Source organism: Phyllostomus hastatus, unplaced genomic scaffold (genome assembly GCF_019186645.2).
Source record: "Phyllostomus hastatus isolate PE091 unplaced genomic scaffold, TTU_PhHast_1.1 phas_contig_150, whole genome shotgun sequence".
In the NCBI taxonomy this organism is placed as follows: domain Eukaryota; kingdom Metazoa; phylum Chordata; class Mammalia; order Chiroptera; family Phyllostomidae; genus Phyllostomus; species Phyllostomus hastatus.
In genome coordinates, this window is record NW_025333611.1 from 23,108,308 (window position 1) to 23,129,880 (window position 21,573).

A 21,573-nucleotide genomic window follows, 5' to 3' on the forward strand; every position below is an offset into this window, starting at 1 on the left:
AAAAAAGCCCTTCCTATATTGTTGGCAGGCATCTTTCCTCAAGATAACAATGGCTTTTATAAAATTGCTTGTGCTTTATATCTGGGATACCAAGACCCATCCTGAACAAAGAAATATGGCTATCAAAGCTCACTTACAAGTAATACTTTTAATCCCCTCCCCCCCGCTTTCATTTCCAAGACCACCCTATTGAGAGGGAGTTACTCTACTGAGTATTTCATAGCCAGAGACTTCAGTGCCCAAATTCACAGAGTGGCATTCTTTCATGTACACAAACCCAACATAAACACACACACACATCCACTCCTCACTCACGCTCACACACAAGCAATCAGACGCACACATTTTCTTTCTTTCCAGAACAAGCCAGAATTACAGCTCTTTTGGTGATTGTTATAATTTTTGGAATGGTTCATAAATTTTCCAAATTCTTTTAAATTCGTAATACTTTTATCTTTTTTCTTTTCTTTTTTTTCCAATTGTGAACCATTCCATATTGCATCTTTATTGCAAAAGTCAACATGCTTCTTAGAAATTCAGATTGTAATTGATAAAACAAACATTACATATATGAATTTAAATGTATAAACAGTTAGAAATTCAACAATATCTCCTATTATACTATTACACAAGTTCACAATTTGGTAAAAACTATAATACAGGCATACTATACATAAAGAGGAACCACTATTCCTTTTCACATGATTTTTTTCCCCTTCTTTTTGCAAAAATGATCTGTCACTAGGGCCTTTTCACCCTAACAAGACTGTTTTCCGATTTATCATCTTAGCTAGTGACGTTCTCCCCCTGTCACAACCTGAAGAAATTGAGGGAAATTCTGCATTCCCGGGGGTTCCCTTCTTAAGCTTGGGCAGCAATCCGTTAGTAAAACAGGCTGGCTGGCCTAGGCAGACTGGTCATCAGCTACTTAGAAAGATGTCATGTCATACACATTAAAAAGAATAGAGGTTGCCTCAGATGGTTTATGTTATCTCTGCAACTGAAGACACCAAAAAAAAAACAAGTCACGGTCACTTTTAGGAAAAATACTAACAGTTGGCTGGGAATCAAATATCCTAAAGGAAAAAATATATATATTCAACTATCTTATGCTAACATTAACTTAAATTTTTCAATATTATATTTAACACATATTTTGAATTCATTTTTAAGAGTCAAAGATGTTTTAGAATTCTTGTAACATTTTAAAAGTATTTCAGTACTATATAAGTATATTGAAAAAGAAGTTTTATACAAAGGGTCTCAAATCTTACTGGGAAAGTATCTATTCTTCACTTGAACACCCTTCTCTTTCACCCCCACTCCCCCCAGAACTAAAAAGGCAAACAAACCCTCAATTCTCCCCGTACAGAGTGTAATAAGATGTCAATTTTGAGGTTAAAAAAATCACATGAAAAGGAATCTCATTCTGTTGAACTGTCAGTCTACTGAAAATTTTCTTACAGCTCCATTAATTTACTGCAATTTTCAGTTTCCAAATACAAAAATACAACAATTCTTATTGAAATCTATACGCTGGTAGTTTTAGTACACAAAAAAAAAAAAACCAAACAAATTATTTACAAAATTATACAGTTTAAGAAAAAACTTTGTACAAAAAATATATAAATCCTTTGTTCCCTCTATCACGTTTAAACTGTCAGGACTCAAAATATTCACCACAATGCATCTTTCAAAATATATACCCACTGAGCCACAGACATCAAGAAAATTTCATTAGAGATGATGGAGGAGGAAGGAGCAAGATTGCTTATTCTAGGTACCTCACTGTAATGTTTTCCATTTTTGTAAGCTTATTTTAGTTCAGTGTTATCGGAAATATAACAACCACCTAGGAAGAGGAAGTCCTTGTTATTACATATGAAGGGGAAGTTACATGAACATAAATATGATCCTGGTTTGACACATCATTCCAGGAAAATGAGTATTAGAGAAAAGATAATCAGAACGTGAGATTTAACTTCTTGTAGCTAAGTAAATCTAGAGTCCTGATGGTTTTAAGTTTCTTAATGAATAGTTTCTATTTTGAGAAACAGTCTTTACCTCAAGAAACAAAATCCTTGATATAGTGATCACCAAGAACCTTCCGAAGCCAACAGGAAGTTTCAAATTTTCACACCACACATATATAAAAACATAAATGTGTATATCCTTGAAAAACTGACATCCTATGTACATTAATCATTTATTTCCCCAGGGGTCAATACAGTGTAGTGTTGCTCCTCTGCTTTTCCATCTAACATTCAGAACACAAGGACATAAATTTACATATATTTTACTTAACAGATATTCTATATAGTGTACAGTAAAAATGCACACAGTGAAGGAAACTGTCTACTGAAGGATGTGTATGTTCATGGATAGCAACAAGCTACAAAATTATCAAAAAATAAGGTCATCTGATCAAAGTCACGTTATGACTCCCATTTATTACTAGCATACCACCCCCCTACCCTACCCCACCCCACCCCACCCCATCACCTCACCACCATGGTTTAAATTTAGGAAAAGAATTTCAGATACTTTTTAACCCTTTTGTATAACTATTAACTAAACTAAAGCATTTTAAAAAAAAAAGCTGTGACTGACTCTCCCCCGTAAATTCTTTCATTATTCTCATCAAAACACTTATTTATCGAGGTGCTGGTTTAAGCTTTTATTGGGGGTTGACTTTTGGTGGCCTAAAAGAATCACTTATCTCAATAATGGGTAAGTCAGGCCTATTAATAAAAAGGCATGAGAAAGAATATGGGGAACAGAAAGGGGAAATAGGTGAAAACATTTTATATTCTGAAAATGTTAAAAAAAAAATGAACCAATGCTCACTAATTTCAAAGCAAATTAAGGATCAGCAGCAACAGAAGTCCAGGAGAGCTACTATAATGACAGAATGAAAACACTATGGAGCTAGCTTACCATTACCTTATAGCATTTAAGAACACAGAGTTTGTTATGGTTCACACTAAAATAGGATTTACTAGTGCACATAACCGCCCCCCCCTCAAAATTTAAATTGAATACAAACTGGGCTCCTCCTCAGTAAAAAATAAAATAAATTTACTTTTCTCCCAAGAGAACTCTTGAAAGCAAAAGGGTATTTTAATTACAAATGTCTCCTATTGTCTGACGACCCTTCCATAATAGCTAAGAGTTAAGAGATTCCAGGCAACTTTGACATTTAATGAAATTTTATCAGCAGATTATAATCCAAAATAAGATTTCTGAACACCCTGTCATTTACATCATAATCCAACACCAATAGCAACAAAAACAGATGGTGTGGAAAATAAGGCTCTAGAGAGTATCCATGTCATTTCTGTGGATCTTCACAACTGCATAAAAGTCACTAGGCCTTTGGTGCTTTAACATCATGAACAGTTATGAGATGTGTTTAAATAGCAAATTTGCTGTCCTTAAATCTACTGTTTTGAAAAGAAAAATAAAAAAAATTTTTTGGCTCATTGACTTCTTTAAATAAATTTAAAAAGTTGTTCTTCTAAACAATATTCCTAAAAATTATACAGCTTGCTTCAGACTTCATCTTCGCCATGAACGAGACTCATATTCATCTTCATCTTCGTCATCATCGTCAGGCAAAAACAAATCTGAGGTTTCTGTTTCCTAGAAAAAGAGAGGGTAAAATCTGCTTAGTGGCACAAGCAAGTTAAATACAATACATTTTAGAATAAAGGACAAATAGACTAAATATAAAGCTCAGGCAGGATTTACAAGTATCTTTCAGGACAAAAAACCCCACAAAAAACAAAGCCTCTAAATATTTTTTAAATGTATAGGGAAAAGCAAGAGTAGGTTTATAGTTGTTCATATGAAAAATAATACAATATTAATAAATAATAATACAAGAATAAACTGTTTTATGTACTCACAAATGTAAAGCTATTTTGTCCCACCCTGACTATATATCCTCCCCTGCTAACTTTGCTTAGTTTTAATAGGAACTAGAATTAGAATAGAATAGAATAGAATAGAATAGGATTTCTATTCTAATATCATCAGAAAAATAACGTAATAATATATGAGCATTTAGTAGGGAAAATGAAAGTAAAATGCCTTTGTTTTTGATAAAGTTAATTTACTTTTATTCCAATAACTTAAAAATGAGGCAAGTAAGTGACCATTCAAACTCCTAAACTTTTCCTTTAATATGTGATTATTTATGAGGGGAGAATATATTAACTTCCCCATGACAATGACATTCCAAATCTTATATAAAAATGTAAAATGCTACACAAAGTAGAAGTAGCTACAAATATTCCCAAGATACCAAGATGTTTCTTTCTTTTCTTCTTTTTAACACAGGAAATGTTTCCGTTTTTGTTACATAAAATTACCTGTATGGCTAAAAGACTCTTAGTCAACCATAAGTGCTAGATATCTTTTAAGCCAAAATTATCATGAGTCAGGAATAATTTTGTAATGCTGGCTGAGTGTCCACTTTAATAAACTAATGAGAAATATGGGAGTAAAAAAGCAAAATCAATTCTCATATATTTTAAGAGGCTGATTATTTAATACTTATTTAAGTCCTTGAATTACATAGTCTTCCCTGTTATGTCTTACTTTCTTACACTGTTATTTTAACCAATTATACATAGATGGAAAGAAAGTAAAATCTATTATTTATGCAACCTGAAAAAACAAAAAGCTAAAACAACTAGCTAAAATTTAATTTGTTCATTAATCAGTGTCCTCATTTGCCAGAATAAAAATACATCTAGAGTGCAAATAAATGCAAATAAAAAAGAACAGTCTCTCTTACACTAGAAAATAATCACCCAAAGAGCCTTTTATGTTTCTGTACCTGTTGCTACTTTAATAAACTTCTAGACTAGTCTTAACTAAACGCATTCAAGAAAGAATTCAGCCTTGGCTAATACAGTTCAGTGGACTGAGCATGGGCTGTGAACCAAAGGGTCGCCAGTTCGATTCCCAGTCACGGCACATGCCTGGGTTGTGGGCCAGGCCCCCAGTACTGGGTGCGTGAGAGGCAACCACACATTGATGTTTCTGTCCCTCTCTTTCTCCTTCTCTTCCCCTCTCTCTAAAAACAAATAAATGAAATCTTTTAAAAATATTAGAAAGCTGTAATTTGTAAAAAAAAAAACCAACAACAACAACATTATTTTTTCACACCATTTACATTAATGTCAAGAAAAATATATAATTGGGAAACAATCTATTCAACTTTTCTTTCTTTTTATCCCCCAACTCTTATTTTCAATCATTACATTACCTCCTCCTTAACTTCTTCTTCCTCAGTCTCAGTGGATACAGAAGGCACTTTGGCCTTGTGCCATGATATTTGTAGCCGACGGTCTTTGAATTTTGACCCTTGGTTTGCAGCCTAAAATAGATTTTAGAAAAACACAAAAGTTTATACTTACATTTAGTAATTATTTCTTCAAACTGTGTGATACTTAAAAAGTATAACTGATGGGGAGAAAAATCTGTTAAAGTGGATCTACAAACAATCTCCAATGCAAGCTAAAAAAAAAAAATTCAAGTCCCTTTTAATTAGTGGATCATATGTTCTGATTTGCCCAGGATAATCCCTGATTTATTTCTCTGTCATGTAAATAAACTCCATCTTGGTTGGATAATAAATTACTTAAGAGAAGTGATCATAAGGACAATAAACAAATACTGTCTTAATACAATTATTGGCCTTTGCCTTTGATAATCTACATTACTTAGAGACTGAAACCTTAAAAATTTAAGTAACTATTTCTTTAAAGATATTTATTTATTTGGGGGGGGAGAGAGACAGACAGACAGACACACACACACATCAATGTACAGTTGCTGGGGGCTGTGGCCTGCAACCCAGGCATGTGGCCTGACTGGGAATTGAACCTGCGATGCTTTGGTTCGCAGCCCACGCTCAATCCACTGAGCTACGCCGGCCAGGGCAAATTTAAGTAACTATTTTTTTAAAAAAACGGTTTACTCATCATATGGCATCTCTTACAACCCACCTGTATTTGACAAAACTACTCCCATTTCCTGTACTGAAATGCCATACAACTATGACAAGTACTCCCCAGCTCATCTACACACTCAACAAATGTTAAACACCTACTATCCTAACTCAGAGTAAACCTGCTCAGCTTCAAATTACTCCTTGGTACTACGGTATAAATATTTCTCCCCTTCCTGGCAAATTTCAATAGTAAGAGAACGCAGAAGTTGAATTTTAAAGACAAAACAACAAAGACAGAAGTATAGGGCCCCAAAGTTTCGTCATATAAGGGAAAGCTTGGTTATTCCTACAGTGTTCCTATTAACCATGCTGGATTGTAGAGTACTCCCAATTCTTGGTTTAGTCCTGAAAAATGTGATAAAAGGGGTTCTTTTAAATTTGGGGTTTCACTGTAGCTTTTCTAAAATAAATGTTAAGCGCTTCATGAAGTATTTGCCTCATGTTTCCACAGAACACTCAGCTCACTGCATTGCAATAGTGTACAGCAGGCCAGACCCATAACCAGTTAATTACTGTTTGCATAAATACTGGTCTGTGATCTAAGGAAAAATTCCCATTATTCCTTGTGGGGGCTGACTGTTTATAATCGGACACCAAACATTTGACTTGTGGGACATATAGAACAAATATACCAAAACAGCCCTATCCAAATATACATCTACCATTTTTAAAAAATCAGGTAGCTGCTAAGAGAGTAGATTTAAAACTTCTCATCACAAGAAGTAACTATGCAAGGTGATGGATGTTAACTAAATGTATTTTAGGAATCCCTTCACAATTATACATATATCAAATCATTATGTCATACATCTTAAACTAATACATACAAACTAATAATATGTCCACTGCATCTCAATAAACCTGGGGAATAAAAAATCAGGCAATGTGTGTAACAGACAACCCTTGTCCTTAACTCTAACCTTTAACAAATGGCTCAACTACAGAGAGACTGTTTCAGTTTGCTTTGTTCATCTTTGTGTGATTTGAATTCTTCTTTCTAGTTTTATTGAAGTCTAAGTGACAAAACTGTAAGGTATTTAACACAACATGATGATCTGATATATAAATTATATATAAATTGGGAAAAAATCCCTCCATAAAGTTAATCACACATGCATCACTTCATATATTTACCTGTGTTTTTAAACTGCTGTTTTGGTGAGAACATTTAAGTTCTCTCTTAACCAATTTCAATTATACAATACACTGTTATCAACTATCATGGTCATGTTATACATTACATCATTAGATCTTATCTGAATAAATACAGATTTTTAATCTATATTAATTGTGTGGCCCACCAAAGAGAGTAATAGTTCTGTTCTCCAAAAGGAACTTTATGATATTAAATATACTGCATATATGGAGTAGGCAAAAGTAGGTTTACAATTGTAATACAAATAAATAATACAAGAATAAACTCTGTGTTTCGTGCACCCACAATGATAAACCTACTTTTGCCCCACCCTGTATATTAAGAACTAAAAATTTAGTTTGTGTGCAGCTAGAAACCAAAAATATGAAATCCCACTGTGTAACAATTTAGATCAGTAATTAGAAAACAGATGTATGGGTGACCCTTGAACAACTCAGGTTTGAACTGCCCAGTCCATTTATATGCAGATTTCAAGTGTCAACTTTATTTTCAATCCATGGCTGGGAATCCAAGCATTCAGAAGGCCAATCTAAATCATACGAGGATTTTCAACTGTGTGAGTGGTCAGCACCCCTAACTCTAGTGTTGTTCAAGTGCATTTTAATAATGCCACACTGGGAACTCTCACATACTACTGGTGGGAATCTAATAAAATTCATGAGGTTCACTCAACAATTCCATGTATATCCAACAGAAATGTGTATGCATATATACTAAATAACATCTATAAAAATGTTCCCAGTAACACCGTTCATAAAAATAAAGTGAGATCAGTGGATGGTGGCAGAGTTGAAGGATGTTACATTCACCTCCTCCTAGGACCAAACTGGAATTACAACTGAAATACAGAGCAGCCAACCTGAATAACCAACTGAGGACTAGCTGACGAGAAGTCTTATAACCAAGAACTTACAGAAGCCACATGGAGACTGGACGGAAGGGCAGAGATGTGAAAAGGGCTTGCCACACTCCCACGGGAAGCAGCTGCTTCCAGAGGGCTATCTCAGCTGCAAATATTCCCCCTGAGAAGTGTGGGATCTCAACCCTAAATCAGGCTCCCCAGTCCAGAATGCCAGATATGGGAAGAGTCCCCTAACATCTGGCTATGAAAAGCAGCAGGGATTCTAGTAACAAAGGCACCCTCTTAAAGGGCCAACACAAAATGCACACAATCTCATTAGCAGCCACCCACCCTGGTCTCTGGTGGAGGGAGGGCGGAGCAGGTTAGAGTTACAGAAGGGAAGACTGGGGTTTGTGGCTCTGAGGAGAGCTGAAGGGACAGCCACCAGGATCACTGTGCATAGTCCTTCTCCCACACTGCAGACACCATTTTTCTTGGGTGGAACACGCCCCCCCATTTCACATCAGCCTGGGAAAGTGCAATAGCCACATGCTCCCAATTCCCTGTCGCCCCACCCTGCAGAGCCTGCTACTACAGAGGTGTTGGCTGCTGGTGGTAGAGGTCTGAGAGGACTCCAGGGGCACCAATGACTTGAGGCATGGCTTTGGGGAGGGGGCCATTGCCCCCACTTTCCTGTAAACCTGACTGGCACCTCCTGGCAGATCCATTAGCCCCATCCTCTCAATTCCAGGTGGCCCCACCCAGCTGAGATTTGGCTCCTGTGAGAATCTGGGACACTGAGTTGTGGGGCTCTAGGATGGGGGCACTTTTCCGCTCACATGGTCAACCGGTGCAGAGCCCTCCCTTCACACAGACAAATCTTGGTCTGTTTGGGCCTGATAAACTCTGCTGGCCTCATCATGACAACTCCCCAATACCCAACCCTACCACAAAGGTGTGTGAGCACCCAGCAGGTGGCAGCTAGACCTGGAATACTCTGGGACATTTGATGAATGGCCTCAGACACAACACTGAAACTGAGTTTAAACCTGTATCAGATCTGGTGAACACCAATCGTCCCTACCTGGTGATTCACTGAGAACCTACCTCACACAGCTTGAGTATCACCATAGGCTCTTTCAATGGTGCCTTGGGACTTTTGCTGACCTGCCAGTGGGACCAGTACTGGTAAAAGCCAGACCTGGTGTGCAGCTTGAACCTTCCCACACACACCAGGCCCAGCAGAGGCAGCCACAAACTCTGGATCAGTTTGTAGCTCTAAACTGGTTGCCCAGGGCCAGTGTCTTGACACTGGCATGCACCAGAGTTCCTCCCAAGGGGCTCCAGAACCAATACTCTTAGTGGCCAGCTTCAGACAACATCAGAGGAAGATCCAATTCACTTCATAAGCAGTATATTTAAAGGGAAATCTCAGCAGGCATCAGACCCCGCTAAGGCAAATTCTGCTTCATGTGGTCAGCACCTGCACAGCAGTTCATAGACTGTAGTCAGGATTGAACCTCACAGTCAGCCAGTCTGAGGGGCGAAACCACACAGGAATGGGCCAAGAGCAATAAAAACTCAATTACAACAAGAAGGCCTATAGAACCCACACAAGAAGCATTCCTGGAGTACCCAACTCAGGTGGTCAAGGAGACTGCGCCATTGGGTCCCACAGGACACCCACTACATAAGGCCACCCTACCAAGACCAGAAGTTATAGCAGATGTAACTAATACACAGAAACAAACACAAAGAGGCAGCCAAAATAGGGGACAAAGAAAAATTCCCCAACTGAAGGAACATAAGAAATCTCCAGAAAAAGCTGTATTTTCTAGAACAAGCAATTATCAGATACAGAGTTCAAATGGTTATAAGGATGGTCAAGGAACTTAGTGAGAGCAACAACAGTATGGAAAAAAGACATGGAACACATAAGAAAAAGAAACAGAAATGAAGAACATAATATCTGAAATGAAGAATCATTAAGAAAAAAAGGGGACCCAAATAAATAAAATCAGAAATGAAAGAGGACTGACATCACAGAAATTCAAAGGACTGTAAGAGTAAAAACAATTACATGCCAACAAATTAGACAATCTGAAGGAAATAGATAAATTCCTAGAAACATACAATCTTATAAAACCAAATCAGGAAAAAACAGAAAAACTGAAGAGACAGATTACAACTACTGAACTCAAAGCAGTAATCAAAAAACTCCCAACAAACAATAGTCCTGGACCAGATAGCTTCACAGATAAATTTAACCAAACATTCAAAGAACTAACACCTGTCTTCAAACTATTCCAAAATATTCAAGAGAAAAGACTCCCAAAGTCAGGGAGTCTACTTATTTTATATGCCAGCATTATCCTAATTCCAAAATCAGATAAAGACATCACACAAAAAAATTACAGGCCAATATTCCTGATGAGCATAGATGCTAACTAACATCCTCAACAAAGTATAAGTGAACCAGATCCAGCAAAACATTTAAAAAAATCATCCACCATGATCAAGTGGGATTATTTCCAGGGATGCAAGGTTGGGACAATATCTATAAATCAATAAATGTGATATATCACATAAAAATGATGAATAAAAATTATAAGATCTTATGACTAGCTGCAGAAAAAGCCTTTGATAAAATCCAATATCCATTTATGATAAAAACTCGCAGCAAAGTGGGAATGGAGGGAACATACCTCAACGTAACGAAGGTTATATACAACAAACCCACAGCTAACATCATACTCAATAAGCAAAAACTAAAAGTATTTCCCTTAAGATCAGAAACATGACAGGGATGTCTGCTTTCACCACTTTTATTCAACATAGTACTGGACGTCCTAGCCATAGTGATCAGACAGGAAGTAATAAAAGGAACTCAAATTGAAAAGGAAAAAGTAAAACTGTCATTACTTGCAGAAAACATGATACTATATGTAGAGAACCCTAAAGATTACACCAAAAATTATTAGAACTGATAAGTGAATTTACTAAAGTAGCAAGATACAAAATAAATATCCAGAAATCAGTGCATTTTTATATACCAATAATGAACTATCAGAGAAACTAAGAAAACAATCCCATTAACAATTGTGCCAAAAAAAATTATAGGAATAAACTTGATGTAAAAAGACCGGTAAACAATTACAAAACAATAAGGAAAGAAACTGGAGACAAATAAGTGGAAGAATATATCGTGTTCATGGATAGGAAGAATTAACATCATTAAAAATCCATACTATACTCAAAACAATCTACAGATCCAACACAATTCTTATCAAGATACCAATGGCGTATTTCAAAGAATATTCCAAAAATTTGTATCGAACCACAAAAGACCCAGAACAGCCACATCAATCTTGAAAAAGAACAACAAATTTGGAGGAATCATGCTACATGATATCAAACTATACTGCAAGGCCACAGTAATCACAACAGCATGGTACTGGCATAAAAACAGAAATGTAGATCAGTGGAACAAAACAGAGAGCCCAGAAATAAACCCATGCCTTTATGATCAATTAATATTTGATAAAGAAGGCAAGAACAGCCCTGGGTGGTGTGGCTCAGTTGGTTGGGCAACATCCCGCAAAGTAAAGGGTCGTCATTTCAATTCCCCAGTCAGGGGAATGAACCCATGCCTGGGTTGTGGGTTCAGTCCCAGGGAGGGGTGCATGCGAGAGGCAACCAACTGTTGTTTCTCTCCCTCTCTTTCTCCCTCCCTTGTTCTCTCTCTATAAAATAAATTAAAGACTTAATTAAATGTTAAACTTAAAAACATAGAAATCCTAACAGAAAAGACAGTCACTAAAATCTTGAACATTTCTCATAGCAGTATTTTTTTCTCCTTGGACAAGGGGAAAAAAGTAAAAATAAGCAAATGAGACTACATCAAACTGAAAACTAAAAAGATTTTGCACAGCAAAGGAAACCCTCCAGAAAATGAAAAAGACAACCCACTGAATATGAACATATTCGCCAAAGCAGCTCTGATGAGAGGTTAATACTCAAAATTTATGAGACATATAACTCAACACCAAAAAAAACAAACAATCCAATTAAAAAATGGGCAAAGGTCCTGAATAAAAACTTCCCTAACACGGACATACATATGGCCAAAAGACATATGAAGAGAAGTGCAATGTCACGAATCATCAGAGCAATGCACATTAAAAGCACAATGAGGTATCATCTCACACCTGTCAGAATGGCTATCATCAATACATCAACAAACAAGTGTTGACCAGGATGTGGGGAAAAGGGAAGCCTCATGCACGGTTGGTGGGAATGTCAGTCAGAGAAAGACAAATACCATATGATTTCACTTATATATGGAATCTAATGAACAAAATAAACTAACAAACAAAATAGAGTTGGACTCATAGATAACAGACTGACAGCTGTCAGAGGGAAGGTGGGATTGGGCAGCTAGGTGAAAAAAGTGAAGGAAAAAACCCCCAAAACTAAAAATCAAAACAAAAAAACAGTCAGATACAATAGCAGTGTGGTGATTACCAGAGGGACAGGGAAGTGGGAAGAGGTTTAAGACAGTGAAGGGAGGATAAATGGCGATGGAAGGAGACTTGACTTGGGGTGGTGAACACACAATACAATATGCAGGTGATTATAGAATTGTACACCTGAAACCTACATACCTTTATGAACCAAGGTCATCCCAACAAATTATATAATACGAAAATAACCCAAATATCTATCAATAGGAAAAAGGGAAAATAAATTGTTGTATATTTATACAATTAAAAATTATACAATAAAAGTGGCAAATAATATTACGTGTAAAAACAAGAATGAATCTCAAAAATATAATCTTAGACAAAAAAATAGCCCTGGCTGGTGTGAGTCAGTTGGTTGGGCACTGTCCTGCAAACCAAGGGTTGCAGGTTCAATTCCTAGTCAGAGCCCATAGCTGGGTTACAGGTTGGGTCCCTAGTCAGACACATGCAAGAGGCAACCAAGAGATGTTTCTCTCTCACATCGATATTTCTCTCCTTTTCTTTCTCCTTCCCTTCCCCTCTCTCTAGAATCAATTAAATTAAATTAAAATAAAAAAATAAAATTAAAAGTAGGCAAAAAACCCATACTGTACATTCCAGTTATGTAAATTTTGTAAAATAGGCAGAATAATACTTTATCACTTAGAATTGCACATTTAGCTGATAAAAGCTCAGTTTCTTGTTATTTGTAAGTAGTAATATAAAGTTCAGAGCAAGCACTGAATTAGCAAATACTGAAACATTGTTCTTAGGGAAATAGAGGGATAGATCCTATAAGCCTCTGGTCAAAACATTTTCCTGAAATGATCAATATGTTAACTTTGCTTTATGCTTAAAGACACCTTATTTAATATTATACTATTGACTCATTACCATTGTACTCACATCTGAAGCAAAGATTGTCTGACACGTTATCTTCACCATAAGGCACTCCTGAGCCTTTTTGAACTTAGGAACACACACAGCACTTCAGCACTATAGTTAGGGCCACTTTAAATACTGAAGTCAATAATGTAAGGCACAAAAATGAGAAAAACATGGGACTAAGCAGACTGTGAAGAGAGCACTTTACAGTATAAGAACTTGAAAGCAGGCAGAGTGGTGCCTTATTTGACCTCCACTGAGGAAGTGTGCACTGGTTCACTCCAATTTTCACAGCATTGCACATGCCTGAAAATGGCCACAAAGTACCTCGAGAATTGATTTTTGAGATTACAAATAAATTTTAATGGATAGATGAATCTGCAAATAGGGAGTCCACGAATGATGAGGATTAACTATATAAAGAAAGTAAGAAGATAGTGATGCGGAAGCAGGAAAATGCTTTTGGGGTGTTGGGAATGTTCTATTTCTTGACCTGAGGGGCAAGTATATGGAACTGTACCTTCTGATAAAGACTGAACTATATGTTTTTAATTTGTAATAATTTGTTCCAATAAACATTTTAAATTAAGTATTATCTTTATAATTTTAAGAAAATACTAAATAGCTATTTATGTTAAAAAAGTAAGGTTTAGAATGCAACACTATATAGTGTGATCTCATTTTGATAATTTTTAAAGTGAAAGCTTTAAGTGTATATTCTTATATTTATAATTTTCTATAGATAGCCAAGAATAGTTTTCTATAGATATAGTTTTCTATAAAGATATCCAAGAAAGTGGTTATTTTTACTTTTTATGAACTATTTACAAGTATTAATTTTAACTATTGGTATATATTAATTATTTTATTAAAAAATTCTTTAAAAAATTTAGGACTGCCCTATTAAAATGGGACATACCCACTAAAATAAATATCTTTTCTACACATACATATTTATGTATATATATGTTCTCCCATATACATATCTATAATATGACTTCAAATAATGAAATATTGGGGAAAAAGTGAGATGTCCATAAATACAATATTTAAACCTAGATGGTACATCTATGCAATGAAATATGATGCAGCCATTAAAAAGACTAAAGGACTTTCAGCCAAGATGGAGGCATAGGTAGACACAATGCGCCTCCTCGCACAACCGAAAGGTCAACAATTTAAAAACAAAAAACAACCAGAATTGACAGAAAACTGAACTGTATGGAAGTCCAACAACCAAGGAGTTAAAGAAGAAACATTTATGCAGACTGGTAGGAGGGGTGGAGACAGACAGCTGGGCAGACAGGACTCATGGCAAGGCGGCAGCTGGCAGACCCAGTGAGGCAGCAGATTGTGGAGCAGGGCACTCAAGGCAGGAGCAGGTGGACCCAGCGAGGCGGCGGATTGTGGACTGGATGGTCCCACATTCGGGCAGTTACACTGGCAGAAACAACTGGGGAGCCAGATGGACTGAGCAACCCAGGGCCCCAGCGCTGGGAAATAAAACCTCAAACCACTGATTGAAAACACCTGTGGGGGTTGAGGCAGCGGGAGAAACTCCCAGCCTCACAGGAGAGGTTTGTTGGAGAGACCCACAGGGTCCCAGAGCATACACAAACTCACCCACATGGGAATCAGCACTAGAAGGGTCCAATTTGCTTGGGGGAAGTGGAGGAAGTGACTGAAAGCTGGCAGAGAGCAGAGCAAGCGCCATTGTTCCTTCTCAGACCCCTTATCCACATACAGCATCACAGCCCAGTGACCTGGGTTGCCCCGTCCTGGAGAACTCCTAAGGCCCCGCCCCTCACTACGTAACAGGTGCATGAAGACAAAAAAAATGGCCGAAATGAAAGTATAGATCAAAGCTCCAGAAAAAATACAACTAAGCGATGAAGAGATAGCCAACCTATCAGATGCACAGTTCAAAGCACTGGTAATCAGGATGCTCACTGAATTGGTTGAATTTGGTTCAAATCAGATGAAAAAATGAAGGCTACACTAAGTGAAATAAAGGGAAATGTATAGGAAACCAACAGTGACGGGAAGGAAACCGGGACTCAAATCAACAGTGTGAACCAGAAGGAAGAAAGAAACATCCAATCAGAAAAAAATGAAGAAACAAGAATTCAAAAAAATGAGGAGAGGCTTAGGAACCTCCAAGACATCTTTAAACATTCCAACATCCAAATTATAGGGGTACCAGAAGGGGAAGAGGAAGAACAACAAATGGAAAAATTATTTGAACGAATAATAAAGGAGGACTTCTCCATTCTGGATAAGCAAATAGACTTCTAAGAAGTCTGGAAAGCTCAGAGTGTCCCAAAGAAGTTAGATCCAGAAGCCCTGGCTAGCATAGCTCAGTGGATTGAGCGCGGGCTGTGAACCAAAGTGTCGCAGGTTCGATTCCCAGTCAGGCCACATGCCTGGGTTGCAGGCCACGGCCCCCAGCAACCGCACATTGATGTTTCTCTCTCTCTCTCTCCCCCCCTCACTTCCCTCTCTAAAAAATAAATAAAATCTTAAAAAAAAAAAAAAAGAAAAAAAGAAGTTAGATCCAAGGAGGAACACACGAAGACACATCAGAATGACATTACCCAAGATGAAAAATGAGGAGAGAATCTTAAAATCAGCAAGAGAAAAGAAGACAGTTACCTACAAAGGAGTGCCCATAAGACTGTCAGCTGATTTCTCAAAAGAGACCTTACAGGCAAGAAGGGGCTGGAAAGAAGTGTTCCAAGTCATGGAAGGCAAGGACCTACATCCAAGATTGCTCTACCCTGCAAAGCTTTCATTTAGAATGGAAGGGCAGATAAAGTGCTTCCCAGATAAGGTCAAGTTAAAGGAGTCCATCATCACCAAGCCCTTATTATATGAAATGTTAAAGGGATTTATCACGCCCTGGCTGGTGTAGCTCAGTGGATTGAGCAAGGGCTGGGAACCAAAGTGTTGCAGGTTCGATTCCCAGTCAGGCCACATACCTGGGTTGCAGGCCATGGCCCCCAGCAACCGCACATTGATGTTTCTCTCTCCCTCTTTCTCCCTCTCTTCCCTCTCCAAAAATAAATAAAATCTTTAAAAAAATATCATAAGAAAGGTATTCTTCCTTATCTGCCCTTGAATATTCTTTTTAAAGGCCATGATGTTTGCCGTTGCTGCAGCCATCCTTACACCATGAAGAAAAAGGCCTAAGAACAAAAGCCAACATCTTAAGAGAAGAGAGGAAAAACATGAAAAGAATCTGTGTGGCTGAGTTTCTGAGAATTAATCAATCCTGAAACTCTATACATCTGGACTTTCTGAAACAAACAAACGCACACACAAACATCCATATTTGCAAGTCATCTGTTACTTCCAGTCAAATGCATCTTGAAAAGTATGTATTACCATAATCAAGAAGAAAAATAAATCAAGCTTCACTCTGTATCACTAAGTATAACAGCTAAACCACACTACTACAGTTCAAAAGTCTTAATAGTTAAGTTGATGCATATTGCTTGAAAAATGCCAAAGTACAGGTTAAGTTTTCCTAGCATCTAGTATAAATAACTTTAGCTGTTGAAGTTAGATGAACCTCTCTTTAAACAGGGGTAAAGAAATGCACCTAGCTCTTCTCCTGTCTGTGTCCTTAAGCAAGGCTTTATCACCTAAAATGTTTAGCTTCTGACCTAATTATTTTAATTATTAAAATATTTAAAGGAAATTCTTCAGAAACATCTTTAATATCCTCAATCTCTGTCAAATGAAAGATATATAACTAAAAATACTTTCATCAAGTTCTTTTTAGACTCACTGATTTTAATGTATAAATATATAAAATTCTATTTATGTATTATATATTCTCATTTCATTTATTTATTTGTTTGTTTGTTTGTTTTTAGAGAGAGGGGCAGGGAGGGAGAAAAAGAAACATCAATGTGTGGTTGCCTCTCACATGGCCCCCACTGGGAACCTGGCCCACAACGGAGGCATGCTCCCTGACTGGGAATTGAACCAGTGACCCTTTGGTTCCCAGCCCACACTCAACCCACTGAGCCACACCAGCCAGGACTATTTCATATTTTCAAACTGAAATATTTAACATATAAAGTAACACAATAATATATATATCAGGGATCTGCAAATCACAGAGTCCAGGCCAAATGTAGCCTGGGGCCTTTTTTTTCAATGGCTGTGAGCTAAGAATAGCTCTTATATTTTTAAAAGAAAAGAAAAGAACAAGAGGGAAAAGGGAGAGGTGGGGGCAATAAAGAATCAGTTCTTTATAGAAAAAAATCTGCTGCCCTGGCGCAGTGGCTCAGTTGGTTGGAGCATCATCCCGCACACCAAAAGGCTGACGGTTCTATCCCTGGTCAGGGCACATACCTAGATTGCAAGTTTGATTCCTGTTTAGGGTGGGGCAGGAGGCAACCGATTCATGTTTCTCTCACACATTGATGCTTCTCTCTCTCTCCCCACCCTCCTTCTTCTCTCTCTAAACTCAATAAATACATCCTCAGGTGAGGATTTAAAAAAAGTTTGTTGACCTGAAATATTAAAATATTTATCTATTATTACATATACTTTATTGTTATATATATATAGCTTGCATTATGTATTAAATATTTATATGCTTTAAATTTGTATATACTTTTATATACTTTTATATAGATACCTGGGACCTAAAAGCCCAACATTAACACATATCCTCAAATTTGGTTTTAAAATATACCATAAAAACACTGATGCTTCACCTAAAAGTAAATGTGAGTTTAAAATGTCTAATTTAAAAAATAATATGTGTTTAGTTAGAAAGCTGGGAAAATGAAGAAGTGCTAAGGGGGAAAAAAAATTAAAACTAACTTGAAATCTGCCACCCAGAACTACCAATTGAATGCACTTTCAATTTTTTTGGTTTATGTTTTAATCTTGTATCCCAATTTTCCCCCCGTAGCGACAGCAGAAGGGAGGGAGAGAAACACTGATGACAGAGAATCACTAATCAGTTGCCTTTCGTACATGGCCTGCCCAGCTACTGAACACACAATCTAAGCATGTGCCCTGATTGGGAATGGAACTATAACCTTTCAGTTCATGGGATGATGCCCAACCAACTGAACCACACTGGCCAGGGGGTATGCCACCTTTATTCTAACCAAAAAGTTAATTCCAAGAATTTCCTCATGTCACTATTCTTTAAAAATGTTTTAATACCAACAGCATACTCATCAGCATTTAGATTATCTTCATTTTTTCACTAAATATAAAGCACGCTACACTGAGCATACTTACCAATATCATTTGCATACAACTCTAAAACTCCCTTGTGTTAAGTTCTTAGAAATGGATTACTGGATACAAAATAAACTGAAGGACTCATTCTTCAGAATAACTTCTCCAAAATCCACCCATCATCTTTCATACAGATAGGGATCTTCATGATCATTTTACAGTTATTAATGACAATAAAAAGATATTGAAAATACACATTTTACCCTAGCCTTTGTGGAATGTAAAAGACCTCAAATAGTTACCCTTTAAGCCTGCCACATCTATTTACACTAACACGTAGGCATATGTATTTCTGTATCTTTCAAAGAAGGCATACTATACTGCCCAAGTATCTGTTATTAGGGTAAATGTGTTTCTAGTACTAAAGAAAGTCTAATAAAGACTTGATCAAAACAAACAAACACAAACACCGTTAAAACCAATGGCAGTGTCTCTTTCTTGAAGTTACCTCATTGCCTTGGCTTTCCTCCTTCCCCAAATGCCTATCCATGCCCCCTTCCAGAAACCGAACATTGTATTTCAGACTTATCAAATGCATGCATGTAAAAACTGATTATCATTAGATGCTCTGAAATGATTCTACTTAAGGAAAGAGATTCATATCAACATGACTTCTGGGTTAAAACTTAAACATTTACATACAATCTCCAGTGACCCTCAGGACAGAGCATGCAGCCTCCTATGATTGCCTACTTTTTATAACTAGAACTTTCTGTAGAGACAAATTTATAAAAATTATGCTTTACAACACCCAGTATCACCTCACCAGAGCTGGCACTGAATCTAAATGCCCCATTTATTTGGCATGGAGGTTTTAATTTTATGTACTCAAGACAAAAATCACTGTATTTTTCAGACTATAAGACGCACCCCTCCCCACCCCCAATTTGGGAGGAATAATGGTTATTAATGTTGCTGTTGCATTCTGTTTACATTTACATTGGTGAAATATTATGTCATCTATGTTATTAAATATTTTACACTTTTTGCTTCAAAAATGTTTTCCCTCTTTTCCTCCTCTAAAACCTAGGTGTGTCTTATGGTCCAAAAAATACAGTAACATTCACTCAGCTTCTACAGAATACCCTGCCCGCGCATAGTGCTCCATCTATTACCTTCAAAGAAGTCACTTAAAGCTAGTCTCCACTTTACAAAGAGAAAACAAAAGAGGCAAACTAGTGAAAAGAACTGACTTAACGGTCAACTAGCCATAGCCCAAAGGTTCTAAAGTCTGGACACTTTCTAACCCACCATTCTCCAAGAGTCAGGGTGAAACAGGATTAATGGGCATCAAACTAATTAGAAACTTTAACACTTACCATGTTTTGCCATGTATACAATACATTCCTTTTGCCCAAACTTTTGAGGGGAAAATCAGGGTACACAATTATACAGGGAAATAGTGCTAAAATGTGGGTGCGCATTATGCACAGGAGTGCATTATTATACATGGCAAAATACAGTAATAAGGTTAAAAATGCTTTCTCTTTAAAATGTTGTCTGAGCCATGACCAGTGTAGCTCAGCAGTTTGGGTGTCATCCCAGCAACAGGTTGCTGGTTCGATTCCTGGTCAGATCACATGTCTGGGTTGTGAATTCAGCCCCCCAGTTGGGTTGCACATGATAGGAAACCAATCGGTGTTTTTATTCCCATGTCTGTGTTTTTCTCCCTCCCATCAGCTCTCTCTAAAAAGAAATAAAATCTTTAAAAAGTTGTTTTAGGAATAGGGATCCTGATGCTAAGAGCCAATTGTGTCTTGGTTCTACCACTTAACTGTTAGATCTTGGTTAACTTATATTTAAGCTTTAGTTTTCCCACCTGTACACATGGGATCTCACATGTACTTTATATGGTTATTTAAGATTAAATGAGATCATGTATGCAATACTCTAGCACAAACAACACTCAAATATTTACTGGATGAATGAATAAGTAATTGGAAAGAGAATATACTGTTTATGTGCAAATAATAGATATTTACCTGTATCAAATCTCTGCATGCTTGTTTAAAAGTAAATGGTTGTACATACATACAGAACATAAGTAAACATGTCTCTTATCCTAATAAATTCTTCCTTTGAATTTTGCCTCCATCCCAGATTATTTTAACTTATTAACTATGAAAACCTGGTAAACCATGTAATAACCCTAAAACAAAAATCAAAGACAGCTTTGGAACAACTTGTCACTACAAATGCACTTATGAGGAGTATTATGGAATTACAGAACATGAGCTACTTCTTGACCTTCAAATATATTAAAAAAATTTGCTAATACCCATATTTTTACAACTTCTTTTCTAATCTATAAAACATTTGACATTTATATAGAATGCAGCCAGGAAATGCTGAATACAGTGGTTTTAGAGTTTGTATTTGCTACTTAAAAAACTTACTGAAAAATGCTGAAGTAAGTCGTCTTTTTCCTCTTCAATGAGTCCCCCGACTGACAATGTTTTGGGCCGGTGGTCCACCACCATGTGATTTAGCGAGCCCCTTCCTCTTCCTCCACGACCCCGGCCTCTTCCTCGACCTTGGGAGGGCATGGTCTTTCCTCGACCCACTGGTAAGATACCTAATCGTGCAGCCTGAATAACAACAACCGAAGGTAGAATATACACTTTTAGACTAAACCTTGGAAAATAGAAAAAGAGAAAGCTATTTTTTTGAGATGTTAAATGTAGTGGTCAGTAACTCCTCTTAGGTCTCACCTCAACCTGTAACTGACTGAGTTTTTTCCGTAATTCTGTTGTGTCTTCTCCGGAGGACAGCCTCTTGTGAAGGTCCAATTCAGTATCTAACAGTTCTTTCTGGGCCTTTGAAAAAATTCAGTGTATTTTTGAGATTATTTATAAGATCTTATTCAGAATATTATACTTACAGAATGACATACATCTCT

The 21,573-nt window shown here is 36.9% G+C and overlaps 1 protein-coding gene across 2 annotated transcripts in view; it reads right to left on the reverse strand.

The window, feature by feature from the left end:
* Window positions 1–379: 379 nt before the first annotated feature.
* Window positions 380–21,573, reverse strand: part of RBM27 (RNA binding motif protein 27) — a 69,703-nt gene continuing 48,509 nt past the window's right edge. For both annotated transcript variants that reach the window (XM_045820897.1, XM_045820888.1), the window contains exons 18-21: window positions 21,386–21,490; window positions 21,071–21,262; window positions 5,276–5,386; window positions 380–3,642 (exon numbers count right to left, since the gene is read on the reverse strand). In XM_045820897.1, the coding sequence (XP_045676853.1) occupies window positions 3,559–3,642; window positions 5,276–5,386; window positions 21,071–21,262; window positions 21,386–21,490 (492 nt within the window). In that variant the 3' untranslated portion in view covers window positions 380–3,558. The remainder of the gene's footprint in view (window positions 3,643–5,275; window positions 5,387–21,070; window positions 21,263–21,385; window positions 21,491–21,573) is intronic.